This window comes from Brachypodium distachyon, chromosome 4 (genome assembly GCF_000005505.3).
Source record: "Brachypodium distachyon strain Bd21 chromosome 4, Brachypodium_distachyon_v3.0, whole genome shotgun sequence".
Taxonomy (NCBI): domain Eukaryota; kingdom Viridiplantae; phylum Streptophyta; class Magnoliopsida; order Poales; family Poaceae; genus Brachypodium; species Brachypodium distachyon.
This window is the reverse complement of record NC_016134.3, coordinates 33316377-33330866: the sequence shown is the minus strand read 5'-3', so window position 1 is coordinate 33330866 and position 14490 is coordinate 33316377. Positions and strand designations below refer to the sequence as shown.

At 47.3% G+C, this 14490-nt stretch overlaps 3 protein-coding genes and 1 long non-coding RNA gene across 4 annotated transcripts; 1 reads left to right on the top strand and 3 right to left on the bottom strand.

Annotated features, from left to right (window-relative positions):
* The first annotated feature begins 1202 nt into the window (after positions 1 to 1202).
* Positions 1203 to 1778, top strand: LOC112272302. The gene is made up of 2 exons (XR_002965924.1): positions 1203 to 1345; positions 1451 to 1778. It is a non-coding gene; the product is annotated as an uncharacterized LOC112272302 (long non-coding RNA).
* A 2400-nt stretch (positions 1779 to 4178) lies between these two features.
* On the bottom strand, positions 4179 to 5210 carry LOC112268686. Its single transcript, XM_024454629.1, has one exon. The coding sequence runs from the start codon at positions 5208 to 5210 to the stop codon at positions 4179 to 4181; it is 1032 nt and encodes a 343-aa protein (XP_024310397.1).
* Positions 5211 to 5973: 763 nt separating this feature from the next.
* LOC100835448 (oleosin 16 kDa) lies at positions 5974 to 6777 on the bottom strand. The gene has a single exon (XM_010239764.2). It carries the CDS (start codon positions 6723 to 6725, stop codon positions 6210 to 6212), a length of 516 nt encoding a protein of 171 aa, XP_010238066.1. The 5' UTR covers positions 6726 to 6777; the 3' UTR covers positions 5974 to 6209.
* Positions 6778 to 10577: 3800 nt separating this feature from the next.
* LOC100835138 (bisdemethoxycurcumin synthase) lies at positions 10578 to 13085 on the bottom strand. The gene is made up of 2 exons (XM_003576369.4): positions 12713 to 13085; positions 10578 to 12145 (listed from the first exon to the last, which is right to left on the bottom strand). Exons 1-2 carry the CDS (start codon positions 12918 to 12920, stop codon positions 11127 to 11129), a joined length of 1227 nt encoding a protein of 408 aa, XP_003576417.1. The 5' UTR covers positions 12921 to 13085; the 3' UTR covers positions 10578 to 11126.
* Between the last annotated feature and the right edge of the window lie 1405 nt (positions 13086 to 14490).

The following is a 14490-nucleotide window of genomic DNA, read 5'->3' as shown; positions in this document are numbered from 1 at the left end:
CGAGAGGATCCGTCTTGAAGGTGTTGGGACTGAAGCCGCCGAGAGGATCAGTGTCGGGCTAGTTTGAGGAGAACCTCGAGAGGATCGGCGTCGAATTCCTGTGGTTCTCATGGAGCATCGCGGGAGACGCCGGCGACATGCTCGATGGCGACGGCGACAAGATGCTCCCTTGGCTCCCGCTCCAGTACCGGACGACGTAAGGAGGAGGCACCGCCATGCCTGCCATGTTCACGGCCCTCAGTGCTGAGGCCGCGGCCCTGTTTGCCTCCAACCGTTGGGACAGAGCGGCGGCCCTCTCCTTCGCTCTCTTCTTCCTCGCCCGCCGGCCGGCGTTCGCAATCCTGCACCCAATCGGCGTTGCTCATCCCCCCACCCTTGAACGCTCCACCCTCAATTTCTTCAGCGCCGCGTGACCGTCGTGGTGCGAGGCGTTGTGTAATTGTTCAGCGGCATGGTGACATCTGTGGAGAGGTGGAAATGGCAGGAGTAGACGTTGAGGCGGGTGGGAAGGGGTGAAGGTGAGGGAAAAGGGAGAGACCTGCGAATTTTTTTAGGGAAATTTGGTTTGTGTCGCTGACAGGGATGGCCCGCCGTGCTTTTCAACTTTTATCTGAAGCAGCCACATCCGCTACTTTCTCGCTGCTTTCTCTACGCGGCCACAACCAATACGCCATGCCATGCCGTGCCAATTTGGCCAGTGCTCACGTCCATCATGACCCGCCCTACGTCCAACGGTTGGTTCATTTTTCACATGAGCTATCACAAGTGTTGGAAATATTAACCTGTAATTGGATTTCTGAATGGAAAAATGTGAAAACGGATCTGACTGGACCGGAATAAAAAAATCAGTACTGAAATCAGTTATCAACTCTAGTAATCCGTATTTATTTTGGGTAATTCAATTTTGACCATAGATACCCTAGAAAATCAAACAAAAAAGGAGGAATCTAACCTACACACGTGCCCACCGGCGTCTTACTGTGCGGCGCTCGCGCATCCGTCCGATTCGATAGTCTCCGTACCTGTACGACCAAGTCTCCGTCTTGTTTCTCATTCCCCATCTCCAATTTTTTCTCGCTGCTCCTCCTAGCACACCAGCTACGCGGGGCGCCGCCGCGCTGTTCTCACACACCCGAGACAGCCACCGTCTGTTGATCTCCCAAGCTCTGGATCTCAAACCCCGCTGCATCTCTCCACAGTCCATCCGCCTCCATGTTCTTCTACCTCTCTTGCACACTAAAGCTCCGGGTCGCCCATCTCTTCACTTCACCTCCGCCTCACCGGATGCTACTGCGGGAAGACATCAGCCGTGATCTCTCCAGCGCCAACTCATGCTACTGTTCAGGTAGGTTCCTGTCACTCAGATCTGACCAGTTTTTAGATCAATGGAGAGAAAAACAGCTGATTAATGGCGATTGAAACGTGTTTGTGCGTTTTGTATCACTACCAGATGGACAGAAACATGGGCATAGTTAACCACTTCGATGTACTAAAACAACCTGCGAAGAGGAGTTTATTTGCTGCTGATTATAGTCTTCGAGGCAAGTAATTCTTTTGTTGTGAAGTGGAGCGTGCCTTCAGTCTGATGTGTTTGTCAGATTTGAAGCAACAACAAAGAAAGCAGAGGAATGAGGCTTTAGAATATCTTTTTTCTTTTGCTACAGTGGTCAGTTGTAGGCATGGTTTTTGTAACCGAAATTAACAGAGTTGACCTGATATTGTTAATCTTGTAAGTAACCATGATTAACCTGATAAATACACATAGTTGAACTGATAAACATGTGTGGCTAAGCCGACATAGATAATACGATAAGGTGGCCCAAATAATATGATAAGTACAATAGATGCAGATAGCTTGGTAATCATGAGACTGTACTTTTTATAAGCCCCAGAGCGCTCACCGTGGCCACCATCAGCACAAGGCCGCTGCTTTACATGCCGACAATCCACCAGTTGAAACTTCTCCCCGCGTTAGCATCTATCCTGATTTTTAAGATTGCGCCGACTCTTGCCATGCCGCATGATTGTCAAGCAATATAAAGGTCATTTTTGTCCTAGTGATGTGTTGTTTGTGTCGTGGATGTAACAGGGCTGCACCTACGAAATTCACATAATTTCTCTCTTTCCTGCTCATGTCGACTGGGTTAAATGGAGATGGAAAAGAGTCAGTGTGCTCGACTTATTCGTTGACTATTATCAATAGGATTGCCATTATTAATATAGTAATGATGTGTAGATAATCTAATAAGTAGTCACAAAACTGATAAGCAAGCACAAATAAATCCACTTGGTAGATGCAAATAACCTGGTAACCATGAGAATTGTAATTTTACTTTTTACAGGTACTAGTAAGTATGGTTGGTTAATCTGGTAAACATGCACAAATAATCCGGTAGATAGACACAATTAACCCGGTAACTATGAGACTTGAATTTTATGGGTCCTAATATGAAGATGCAGATAACCTGATAAGTAGTCACAATTAAATCGGTAAGTAGAAAGAATTAACCTGGTAAGTACGCATAATTCACCTGATAGTTAGACATAATTAACTTGGTAAGTAGACATGATTAAACTGAAAAGTAGATGCGGATAAGACAATAAGTAAGGGCGGATAATCTGACAGGTAGATTGATAAATCGACAAGTAGACATAACTAAATCGGCAAATAAACTGACAAATCGGTAAGCAGAGATATATAAACGAGTAAATATGCAAAGATAAATCGACAAGTGGGCACAGTTAAACATGCAAGCATACTTGACATATGTGAGAGTGCTACTCTTTACAGCACACTGGTGTGTATTAATGAACTTTATACGCACAAAAAATATGTCTAATTTAAGAAGAAGAAAAACCAAAATTAGGTTTTTTTTAGGGAAAGAGACTGCCGCTTTATTGATTAATAATAGGAGGAATACAAAATGTGTCGGGCAACTCTATGAACCAAACATAACGACCAGCATCACGTGAAGAGGAAGCTCGCGCCAGGTCATGAGGTTCAGAATTGGACAAATGTATTAAGTTGCAACGATTCTAGGCATCAGTGGAAGCACCGGTAAGGCAAGACGGCCATACCTAAATTTTTCCAGAAGCCTAATATATGTATTATATAGGCCTTATAATTTATGTCAATATTTTACTTTTGGACTTTTACTGTATACTTATTGAACACAAAGCAATATACTACTTAGTTTGCGTTGTACATGGTTTTCTCCTTACATCTATTTTTTTTTCTGCTTCCGCTGCTCATTCTAGGTACATCGCATGTCGATGTCACGATCCTTTCTTTAGATGTTTTGCTACACTGAACAATGATTTACTGTATAGGCATAATATTTGCTACATAGTCATGATTATGCTGCAAAGTTTCTGTGGTGTTTTTGAAAGATAAATATTATATCGATGTTGAAAAATATAAAAAATATTCTATGTGAAATTTTAGCGTTTCAGACGTTCATAGGGGTAGGTTGTCCGTGTGCGTTCATATGGATGAGTATATGCGCGTGTGTGACCGTTCATATGGGTGAGTATATGCGCGTGTGTGACCGTATGCGTTTGTAGTACTGTGTTTCTCAAATAGACTAGATTTTATATATCGGATCGTCAGGAAGCCAACGGATCCTGTCAAATTGTCACCCAACAAGACGCCTAGCGCAGCAGCTAATTTATTTTCGGTAGATCTCCAAAGCTTATTTAGGTTTTTTTTTAGGTGAGTGAATCCAGATGGATTGTAACATGGTCCTCTGTTTTGACCTGGGCCGAATTAGCCTAGTTACTATAAATCACAACTTACTGATTAGGCCATAGCCCATAAGCAAGGCCATATGAACAAGCACGATCTAGCCTGGAGCGAACGGTCCTATGATCCCATCTCACCTTTCAGGAAGACTTCTAAAAAAAACCCTTTCAGGAATACTTTTTTTTTCTCCAGAAGGGAGGAAATTTCCCTGGCGTTGTGCATCGAGCAGACCTGGCCATATGCCCATACTATGCATCGGAAAACGATGGACCGATGATGCATCGGAAGACTGAAGAAAGAAACGCAGGGTGAATGGGGAAAATTGGCCGGCTATAAGCAGATTTCAGTTGAATGAGGAGATCAAGAACAAAATCAACTAACGATCACAAGGGGGATATCAAATCGATAGGAAATCTCAAAAATATTTATTAGCACATCATGATGAGGGGCATCTCCTCCTCCCCCTACCGCGATCAGCGCAACAAGCTTGCAAGGCGGGCGGCCACGGCAACTCGCAGGCCTGCGCTGCCCCCGCGAACCTGTTCCTGTGGTGGTCGCGTTCTGCCACCATCGTTTCGAGATCGACGGAGAAGAGCCACGTCTTCTCGCTGGGTGTCACGAGGACGTAGCTCGCATTTGCGTCCACAATCATAGCTGCTCCCTGGAAGAACCTTTCCTCGTGTCCTGGCAGCCCACGGGTGGCCTCCGGCAAACTCAGGAGCTTCTCCTGCATCCACTCATCGCCGGCGCCGCTGCTGCCCCCCGGAAGCCGCGCAAAGACCTTGAGCTCGCTGCCTATCACGCGGACAACCCGCAACGCGGCGCCATCATCGGCGCCGGCCATGACCCGCAAGGTCCGTTCGCAGTGCGATGCACGGACGTTTTCCGGGAACAGGACACGCGAGAACCCCGTGCCGGCCTCGCCCAGAGCAAGCACGGCCGCGTCGCCGTCGATCTCCCAGTACACGGACCCATTGGCACGCCCCACGAAGTTTAGAGAGTTGATCTTTCCTGGGAATGGGAGGACGATGTCGCCGGCATGATCCACGACGCGCCAGCCGCCGTCGCTGCCAGAGGAGAAGACGCAGGCGAACGGCGTTTCACGGTCGTGGTGCCAGATGTTGAACGTATACATGGCACACATGATCCTGAAGTTGGACATGTTGATGCATCCGCCGTCGGGTTGGACGCCGTCGAGCAGGAACATGCCGAGGCTGCGTCCATTCAGGCCCGTCGGGCGAAGGATGCCCTGGTAGCGCCCCGTCGTTGGCTCGCACACGAGGAGGGGCCGCATTCGTGCTACCCAGCAGGTCTCCTTCCTGGAGAGGAGGAGGCTGCCGCGGCAGTCCACGAGCTCCCAGGATTTACTGTCCGGGAGGAAGCCAAGGGAGAAGCGGCGGCCGCCAACGAAGGCCGGCGGCGAGGAAGAAGAAGCCGGCACAAAGACGCAGCCCCCACATTCAGCCATACCGGGCGAGCTACTCCGTGGGGGCATGTCGTAGTATGGGTCGACGGTGTAGCAGTGGCCGATGACGTGGGGTGGGTGGAGCGTGCGGAACAGGCGGAGGAAGCCGGCGTCCGCGCCGGCGCGGCGCCAGCGCAGGCACACGGCCGCGGCGCGGATGAGCCACAGAGAGGAATCCAGGCGGAGGAGGACCAGCTCGAAGAGATGCTCGGGGATGTCCTGAACGGGTCGTCGTCGTTGGTCCCACGTCTTTCCTCGCCTTGAGCTTGCTCTTGTTGCCCCGACGGCGGCCCTGCGTCCCGATGAGCTCGATTGATCGATCTTTCGTGGACTGACTAGTTTCCTCTGATGTGGATCTCCCTCTCTGCGTGCTTTAAGGTAAGTGTAAATAGGATTCCTGGTCGACCTCCCGATATCCCCTTTTTTAAGATCTCAAGTTCTCAACGGACTGTCAACGCGATTATAGGAACGGAAGCGTGAGCTCTACGGAATTCTAGGTGACAGGGTCAGTCTTGTACTCGGATACACTCAGGGTAGTATAAACGAAATGAAATACAGGATCGTTCAGAAAACAGAAATACCGATCTTGCAACTCTTCCCCTGCATCAATTTTCTTTTCTTTATTTTTTTGCCACGTGCATCCACTCGTATGTTTTTATCAATCAGAATTTGATTAGTAGTAAACTAGCTAGAAGAAAAAAGAGCAGTTGGGCCATGGTATATGACAGCAAAAAAAGATAAGAAAGAGAAGAGTTGGGCAAAACCATGTGGAATCAAGGTATAAGTTCGCTCTGCTTTCCCGTCTCAGTTTAGTAAGCATCGCTCTGACTGAGAGTGGGATTTATTCTCAGTTGGTTTCCATGGATCGCTAACTAAAAACCTCACGATGTCCTCTTCCAGAAGTTGCAAGTAGTAGTAAACTAGCTAGATCTGCAACTCATTATTCATAGGCGACAGCACCGGCCGCGGACCAAGTGCATTACACGGGCCGAGAACACAACTCTACTGCGTGCGTGCCTGGTCGAGGCGGTTCTGCGCCCAGTTCTTGACGTCGTGCGCCTTGGAGTCGAGCCTGGCCCTGGCATAATCCACCTTATCTGCCCCAGGCGGCGAGGAGGACTCCCCCGATGACGACACGTAGTACCTGTACATCCACGCCAGCACGCCCATCGCCGCGGCCCCGAAGGCGCCCGACGACACGAACCCGGCCGCCAGCAGCGACACGGCGACGGCGGCGGGCACCAGCACGGGGCTGAAGATCACCAGCAGCGGCGTCGCCACGACGAGCGCCAGCACCGTGCCCGTCAGCGTCAGCGCCGACAGGAACAGCATCGACCCCGCCGCCACCGCCGCCGCCACGGCTTTCGTGACCGTGACGCCCATCGGATGCTGCTGCTGCTGGCCGTAGTAGTTGTTGTGGTAGTCGTCGTCGCCGCGGATCGCTCGCATGTACTCCTCCCCGACGGCGCTGCCGCCGCCGTGGACTCCTCCCCTGTGGTACGCCTGCTCTCCTGCCATCGTGTGATTATCACCTACGCTGAATACGTACGCTGAACAAGACAACCAGGTGCTCGATGGGCTCGTCGCGGAGATGAATCGGGGTATATAAGCTGCGGCGGTGGCAGAGCGGCGAAGTCTGGCTGAGACATGTGGAAGGCGGAGCAGGGGTACGTGGCAGAGGTGTGCTCTGCATGGACAGCGGTGCCCCCACGTCGTGCCACGTACGTGCCAGCTTTGCAGGCTCCAGGGGATCTCTCATCCTACGTGCCGCAAACTGCAGCGTTTTTCGTTCCGATGCAGAGCTCGAACGGCGTTCCAACTTGAGGTCGTCACGTGGCTTTGTTGGCCCAACGCGCCTGGAGTTGGGCCAGATGCCACTATACAAACTTCCGAAGAGCCCAACGGCCCACGCGCCTGGAGTTGGGATTTCCCCCCGATCAGTGCGGCCATGTGCTGCTGCAGCCTGCAGTTCACAATAGCTATATTGTAGATTTCCACCCGATGTGCTATGGTTTTTTGGGGTGTTTTTTCCCCCATTCGATCAAATTCACAGGCATGGTGACCAAGGCAACGGCCAAGTGTGGGTCGAGCTTTCACCCACATGGATGTATTCCGGAGGATTGCAAGCAGATGTGTCTGGAGGAACTTGGTCCCACGGCAACTTCCAACTGTACTTTCATCAACGGAGAGTGGCCAGGATGCAACTGCACGTATTGTGATCCGCCTCCACTAAGAAATACTGTAGGCGAAAGGATAAACTTACAGGTTATTTCCTGAAATATGAAGTGATAATAACAACTATGCAATGGTACGGTGTATCAATATGATCGTTGTTATTACTGGCCTATACGGCAGCAAGAACCAAGAGGACGTGCACGTGATCGTGTAGCGTATAATTGGAGATCCAGATACGATAATAAAGATTTATGTGTTGTTCTGGTTCACTATTTATAATACGATTTCTTTTGGTACATCCCCTCAATATTTTGCAATTTTAGGTGCAAATCAAACATTAATGATTACAATTTTCCTCTTCATGCAGGATTTTTTTTGTCTGTTCATCATGATAAAATGGGTTTAATTCAGCATCGTTATTGAGTTGAATGAGACTGAAGTGAGATTACAGAACCTGCTGTACTCGAATCACATTTAAAAAGAAACTGGATCTGCAGATTAGATTTGTTCTTTATAACATAGTGAACTTCACAACATCACATCGTGACCTGTTTCACGGCTTATTTGATTGGAGGGGGATTTATATGGACCAGGAGGCGTCGGCAGAGAATTAAACAGCATGGCCTGAAACCAAACATTTTTTCTGTAAAAGAAAATAAAAAAAAGGAAAAAGGAATGGGACTCCCCCCCAGATCAGTGCGCCCATGTGCCCCCAGATCAGCGCGCCCATGTGCTGCTGCAGCCTGCAGTTCGCTGCATGCACACCAAGAGAAACGTCATTTCTTTCTCTGTCCATTCGTCGGTTTACCTCTTCTTGGTTTATCAGATCTGATTTTTATGCTCTTCAGCACAATACCATCGCTGATGTAATTGCAGCAATCATCAAAAGTGATCACTCGAATGCCTTTTTTCAAAACATTTTCACCTTCCTTTGGTGTATCTGAAAGTCCGGAACAACTACCTCTTTAACAAAAACGTCTCCTCCCCTCTTCAAATTTATCCAAACACTAAAAGTTTAATTGCAGGGCGGGATTTGAAGACTTCTGCAGATTCAGATAATGAGCATAATCAATTGACATCTTCTACCACACCCATTTTCACTTCCCAAATTTCTCATTTGCATGGGTTTAACATCTATTCGGATGCGGCTTGAAAGAAACCTGTCGACGGGAGGGAAGCTGCTGCTGCCGGCCTTGGAGTCTTCATTGAATCCCTCGATCCTCAATGCAGGTGGATTGCACAAATTCAAGCTACCTCCATTCCAGTGAACAAGCTTTGAGATGGCTTCTTGTTGTTGATCTCATCTCTCATCGCAGGGTGCAAAGCAATTGACTGACAGCCAAGCTCTACCTATTGCCTGCCAACAGAAGGACATCGTCAACCATCCAGGACATTGGTCTATTAGAGCTTATCTTTCTCAAATTATATCTGCCCACTCTAGGTTGAATTCTCAGATGATCTACACTCCTAGGGATAATAATACTCTTGCTCATCAGCTTGCCAGGGCAGCTAAGAATAGATGTAATATCACTCCCCTGAATTCTTGTACTAACAGCCTTCACAGAACTGTTGGCTGTCCTTTGAGACAACTTTGTAATTCTCAGAACTCTGCTACCTACAGGCTCAGACATGTAATCTGCTATTAATGAATAAAATTCTCGTCTTAAAAAAAAACTTCACTCATCGAAAAAAAAGAAAAAAGTGCTGGACTTCACTAGTGCACGTACCAGCTGCTACGTTCCTTGAGAAGAGACCTTCCGCCGTGCAAAGAGGAGAAAGGGAATTTCCCCTGGAACAGGCCCGGATGTGATTAACATAGTAGATGAATAATTAGGGCCTAATTACCCATCTAACCTTGATTAGAGTTTAAATCAATCAAGTACCTAAATATCCTTTCCAAAGTTTTCAAAAGATTCATCCAATTTGCATATAGAAAGGTGATAGAAAACAATGGATTCATTGAAAAGGGAAAGAGGAAAGGGATATCAGGAGATGGAAGGGTTCATAAGCAAGCAAGGCACGTCAATAGCATGTAAGGAAAAACTACCCCTCCGCCCAACAAAAGATGTTTCAAATTTATCAAAATTTGAATGTATGTAGACATGACCTAGTGTATAGATGCATTCAAATTTAGTCAAAGTTGAGACATCTTTTGTTGTACGGAGAAAGTAGTACAATTACCGTTCGTTGGCGTACGAGTAGCGTAAGTTTCAGTGGTTCAAAAGATTTTTGAAGGGTTATAATCCTCAGGATTATTTCTACGTGGATCGTTTTTTGCTTAGGATTCACTTGTGTTGGATTTTCTAGGAAAAATTCCATAAGAATCATATGTTTTTCTTGTGCACAATCATATATCATATGATTCATTTAGTACTGCTAAAGATGACATGTCACTTTAACTCTGCATTTTTTTTAGCAAATCACACGAATTTATTAATTTATAGACATAGGTACAATGAATCATTATTGGCGAGAGCGGCCCGTCATATGAGGCTACTAATTCCCGTGGATGAGGGTTCAAGACCCTTCGTATTCATATCTCGTACTTTTTCCGTCCAACAAAAGATGTCTTAAGTTTGTCAAAATTTTAATGAATTTTGACATGACTTAGTGTATTTAGACATGACTTATTATATTTGGATGCATTCAAATTTAGTCAAAGTTGAAACATTCTTTGTTGGTACGTGGAATTAGAAATTTTAGGATCCCACGGTTGGCCATGGAAATCCTGGTCAAAGAAACATATGTTTCAAGAGATTTATGTATCGATAGAAACTGAACTTTATAGAAAGGTACTCCCTCGGTTCCCATATAGACCGCGTATGGATTTTTTCCGGAAATTCCTAAACAGCTCGTTTTTCTTTAATTCCTGCAACACTAATTGCTCCTACTATCGATGGGACAGACCATGCATGCAGCTCCAGCCGTGCGAACGAAATTGATTTGCGCTGTGTTTTCCTGCTTGGAGTAGCGCTGCGTGCATGCGGCTGATTGGTCTGCACGGCGCATGCATGCGGCTGAGAGTGGCTGGTTCGGGAGCTGGGAGTCGGCAGAGGCACGGCGCGCCGCAGAAAATTTCGGGAGTTTTCCTCGTGGGAATAAGAAATTCAAACGGACGGGCAGAATTAATACCACGCTGCAATCGAAATGCATGTGCTCTTTGGAGTACGCAGAGGGGCTAAGCCTTGGTCCATGTGCATGAAAGCATACGCGGTGTATATTGAAATTGAGGGAGTACATTATATATCAATGTTGAGTTTGATAGTACACTCCACACAAGTCGCGATATTTAATTACACACCTAGAAAGCTTGACAAATATGGTAATAATCATTACAAACACTGCAGATCCAGGACAGGAACTTTTGTTGAAAACACTGGAACGGACAACACACATGCATGCACCCATCATCACCCATGCATATTTGGGATAAAATTTGATCAATTAATACTCTGGCTTTAGGTCAAAATCATACTTTAGCATGATGACCTATAGAGATCAAGTACCAGTATATTTTCTGGTACTAGAGTGTGGTCTTAAAATATGGTCTGGTTAGCGGGTAGCTAGTGTGCTTAATTCTTAATGGATTTCGAGTTTTCTATGAGAGAAATGCTTATCAACCATTGATCTTTTTGATCTAAGAAAAGACCATTGATCTTTGAGTTTTTTTATTTATGAAAAAGTTGTAAAATGCATATGCAGCGGTGTAGTGTAGTAAATGTGTATATTTACCCTGGTAATGAACTAATTTCCCTTGAGACCCGGCGGGCAGCGCAGCACCATGGTCTCGATCGTGATTCCAGGTCCGAAGGCCAGCAAGGCACCCCACTCAGGAAGCTGGTGGCCGCCGCTGCCATCCTTCTCTCTACGCCGGCGGAGCTCGTCGAGCACGAAGACGATCGTGGCGCCGCTCATGTTCCCGTACTCGCGCAGCACCTGCCGGCTCGCCGCCAGCTTCCCTTTCTCCAGCTTGAGCACGGCGTCGATGTTATCCAGGATCGGGCGCCCACCGGGGTGCACCGCCCAGAAGAGGTCGTTCCAGCACGGGATGCCGTCCTCGTCGTCGTCCCCAAGCGTGGCCCTGAACGCGTCGCGCAGACACTGTTCGACGTTTTGCCCGATCAGCATCGGCACCTGGATGGCCAGGTGGAAGTCGATGCCGCCGCCCGCGACCTGCATCCCCAGCACGTGCTCCGTCTTCGGCACCGTCGTCTGCGTGGCGGCCACCATCTCGAACAGCGGGCGCTCCCCGGAGGCGGCATCGAAGGGCCCGGCGCCGACGATGGCGGCGCCGGCGCCGTCCCCGAAGAGCGCGTGGCCCACGAGGTTGCTGCCGTCGGGCCCGTTGAAGCAGACCAGGGTGATCTCGGAGCATGCCACCAGGACGCGCGCGCCGCGGTTGTTCTCGGCGAGCTCCTTGGCCAGGTGCAGCGCCCGGCCCCCGCCGTAGCAGCCGTGGAGGCTGAGGATGGTGCGGCAGACCGTGGGGCGGAGGTTGAGGAGCGTGGCCAGCTCCAGGTCGGCGGCAGGGGCGCGGCAGCCGGAGTAGGTGCTGAAGATGAGGTGCGTGATGTCGCTGGCCGGACGGCCCCACTCGGCGATGGCTTTTCTCGCCGCGGACTCCGCGAGCTTCGGCACCGCGGTGGCGACGATCTCGATGCGAGCGTCGAGGGATGGCTGGTCTCGGTCGAGGAACTCCGGGTGGGCGAGGAGCATTTCCTCCGTCATGTGGAAGTGCCGCTTCTCGATGCCTGTCTTGTCGCCTGGATCGATCGAATTCAGTTGAAATTAGGCTAGTTAGAAACATTTTGGTTGCAAAGCAAGTTAATTAGTATCGTGTCATGATCAACCTGAAACAGCATCTCTTAATACAGTACTCCCTCTAATTGCATACAATATTTAGCAGATTTTGTCGCCGAAATTAGCAAGCAGGCCCGCTACGCTGTGTCCCTGTGTACGTACGTGCCCGTTTTATCTTCTAGCCATTTTCACAGCATGCAATTAAAAGCACAGGACATACGGCCAAGAGTACTCTAATTAATTAGTGTGTTGATTCCTTTGAATGGAATCATAGGAAGAATCCCATTGATTAACAAATTAGGACCAAACTAGAACAGGAGATCTAAAAGAACCGATATCCTAACATGGACATCCAGGCTCTACGTACGCGTCCACCCGAGACTACCCGCGAGACCACCCCTGCCTAAAACAAGAAATTGAGAATGCTAAAATGACCTATATGCACGATCAGACTATGTTAATAATTAGGCAAACTGGGGAGCATGCAGTTGACAATGGGAGGATGGATAATTTGTAGTGCTAGCTCTTACATATTCTCTCAAACTTTGCCTTGAGATCAGTAAGGTCGTCGCTGTTGGTCACGCGGAAGAACTGGTCGGCGAACTGGTCCTGTTGCGCTATGGTGCTCGTCGGGTTTGCCGTGCCGATGGCGAGCACGGCCGCAGGGCCTTCAGCGTGTTGCATGCTCCGGCGGTTGTCACGCACGGGCACGGTACCGTTACCGTTAGCTCTTGTCATGGCCGATTGAAGAGAGTGTATGTATGGGTGTACCTTTGACTTGGATTGTTGGGAAGGGAAGAATGCTAGATATCGATCTAGTAGGCGCAGCGCGGTCTGTGTGTCGATCTATGAATGGGGCTCTGCTGGCCAAGTCTTTATACAGATCGATGCCCAGAGCTGGAGTAATTAATTTACAAGAAAGTGGAATTATATACTTCCTCACTCCATTATTAAGTGACTCAAGTTTGCTAAATATGGATGTATTTATACCCACGAAGCGTCCAAATACATGTAATATTTTGTCACTTAGTATGAGATGGAGAGAGTACTTATTAAACATAGTTATATACTCATGTATACTCTTTTTCACAAAGAATAACATGCATGCATTTCGAAATTTTAGTTTGACGAACAATTAGATTAATAATTTGATCAAGGATTACATGCTACAAAAATTATATTATTGAATTCGTATTTCAAAAAGTATCCAATGGTATAAAATTTATAACATATAATACACATATTATTGGTCTAATCTTTTATCTAAAGTTCGACCTCAAAATGCGAGAGTGACATTCTTTATGAAGGAGTAGCAATGATTGATGTACTTATCATATATTGTGAGAAACCAATTTGTACTGGCCCATAGAAACACTAGTTAGCTTCAAACTGGTTGGACCACGATTCCGGGTTCTGATACGCCGATCTTGCATCATCCCCTGGAATTTCCATCTTCAATTTATGAATGTGTGCTCTGCAATGGACTAATTCTTGAATTTAGAGATCATGTCTTCTTCCATTGCCCTTTTGCTTTAGATTGTTGAATATACATTTGCCCACAATTCACCCCTCAAGGATGCATTCATAGGAATATCAAAGCATTGAAACACCATACCCAGGCCCCATTTTTCATGGACATCACATCATTGGTTTGCTGGAGCATACGGAGGACATGCAATGATATGATATTTAGTGGCACTCATCCTTACCTTTACACATGCAAAAGGTAGTTCAAGGATGAACTTAACCTTGTTTTCTGTAGAGCTCGCAGAAAGACTAATAGCAACTTTAGAGAGTGCATTAGCCATTTTAGATGATTGCTCGTGATAACATCCTCTGTTATCAATCAGATTATCAGCTTGTAAATATTGAACCCCTTTTTTAATTTAATTGTGCAGTAGGTCCACTGTCTTAAAAAAAATGGGTCTAGTAAGAAGACCCTGCATCATGGCATGGTTCAGAGCATATTGGTGAAGTTCCATGGTGTTGCCTCCCATGCATTGTCCTTCACCTTCATGGCTGCATAGATCGATGACTAGAGCAGCCTATTCGCTAGCGCAGCAGCACTGGTGTCTTCCGCTCCTCTGGCATCATACGCTCCTCCAACTTTTGTGATCCAACAAACAGTCACGTCCATATATGTGTTTGTACCCGTTTTTGTTTCGGCAGTTTCGTTTTGCTATATATTTATGCTTCCCTGAAAATTAAACCACCATCATGATGGCACTCCTAATGCATCGTATCTTAATTAAACTATCATATGCATTAAACACATGTTTAGATACAACTACTCAAATGCTTTGTATCT

Coding starts and splice junctions, on each gene's coding strand:
- LOC112268686 (XM_024454629.1), bottom strand. CDS start 5,210: ATGGCTGAATGTGGGGGCTGCGTCTTTGTGCCGGCTTCTTCTTCCTCG.
- LOC100835448 (XM_010239764.2), bottom strand. CDS start 6,725: ATGGCAGGAGAGCAGGCGTACCACAGGGGAGGAGTCCACGGCGGCGGC.
- LOC100835138 (XM_003576369.4), bottom strand. CDS start 12,920: ATGACAAGAGCTAACGGTAACGGTACCGTGCCCGTGCGTGACAACCGC. Junction 12,146..12,712: donor GGCAAAGTTTGAGAGAATAT/GTAAGAGCTAGC, acceptor CGATCGATCCAG/GCGACAAGACAGGCATCGAG.